Source organism: Antrostomus carolinensis, unplaced genomic scaffold, assembly GCF_000700745.2.
Source record: "Antrostomus carolinensis isolate BGI_N321 unplaced genomic scaffold, ASM70074v2 scaffold15659, whole genome shotgun sequence".
Classification (NCBI taxonomy): Eukaryota; Metazoa; Chordata; class Aves; order Caprimulgiformes; family Caprimulgidae; genus Antrostomus; species Antrostomus carolinensis.
In genome coordinates, this window is record NW_010339363.1 from 16911 (window position 1) to 17224 (window position 314).

At 45.2% G+C, this 314-nt stretch overlaps 1 protein-coding gene across 1 annotated transcript in view; it reads left to right on the forward strand.

The window, feature by feature from the left end:
• Positions 1-314, forward strand: part of SLC9A6 (solute carrier family 9 member A6) — a 15377-nt gene that overhangs the window by 11200 nt on the left and 3863 nt on the right. Inside the window, exon 10 of the mRNA XM_010175826.2 lies at positions 1-87. This exon is cut by the window's left edge and continues 11 nt beyond it. Coding sequence (XP_010174128.2) covers positions 1-87 — 87 coding nt within the window. The remainder of the gene's footprint in view (positions 88-314) is intronic.

Below are 314 nucleotides of genomic sequence, written 5' to 3' on the forward strand. Positions count from 1 at the left end.
CCAATATTTACCCACTGTCATTTCTACTGAATTTGGGCAGAAGAAATAAGATTGGAACAAATTTACAGCATATGATGATGTTTGCTGGTATGTTATTGTATTCTTGCCTCCAACCATGTGGCCCATCTGCACTTCCTTGTCCTCGAGCACCTGGAAATATTCCTTATTCAACTTTAAATCTCTTATGGGCAATGCCTGCAGAGAAGGCTGGGCAGGAAAGGGCTCCCTTAGGCTCGGTGCTGTGAATGTCTTGGTGGTTTTGAGATGTAGGAGTGAGCTCTTCCTGCCCTGCACTTGAGTGCAGGAGGAGGTTT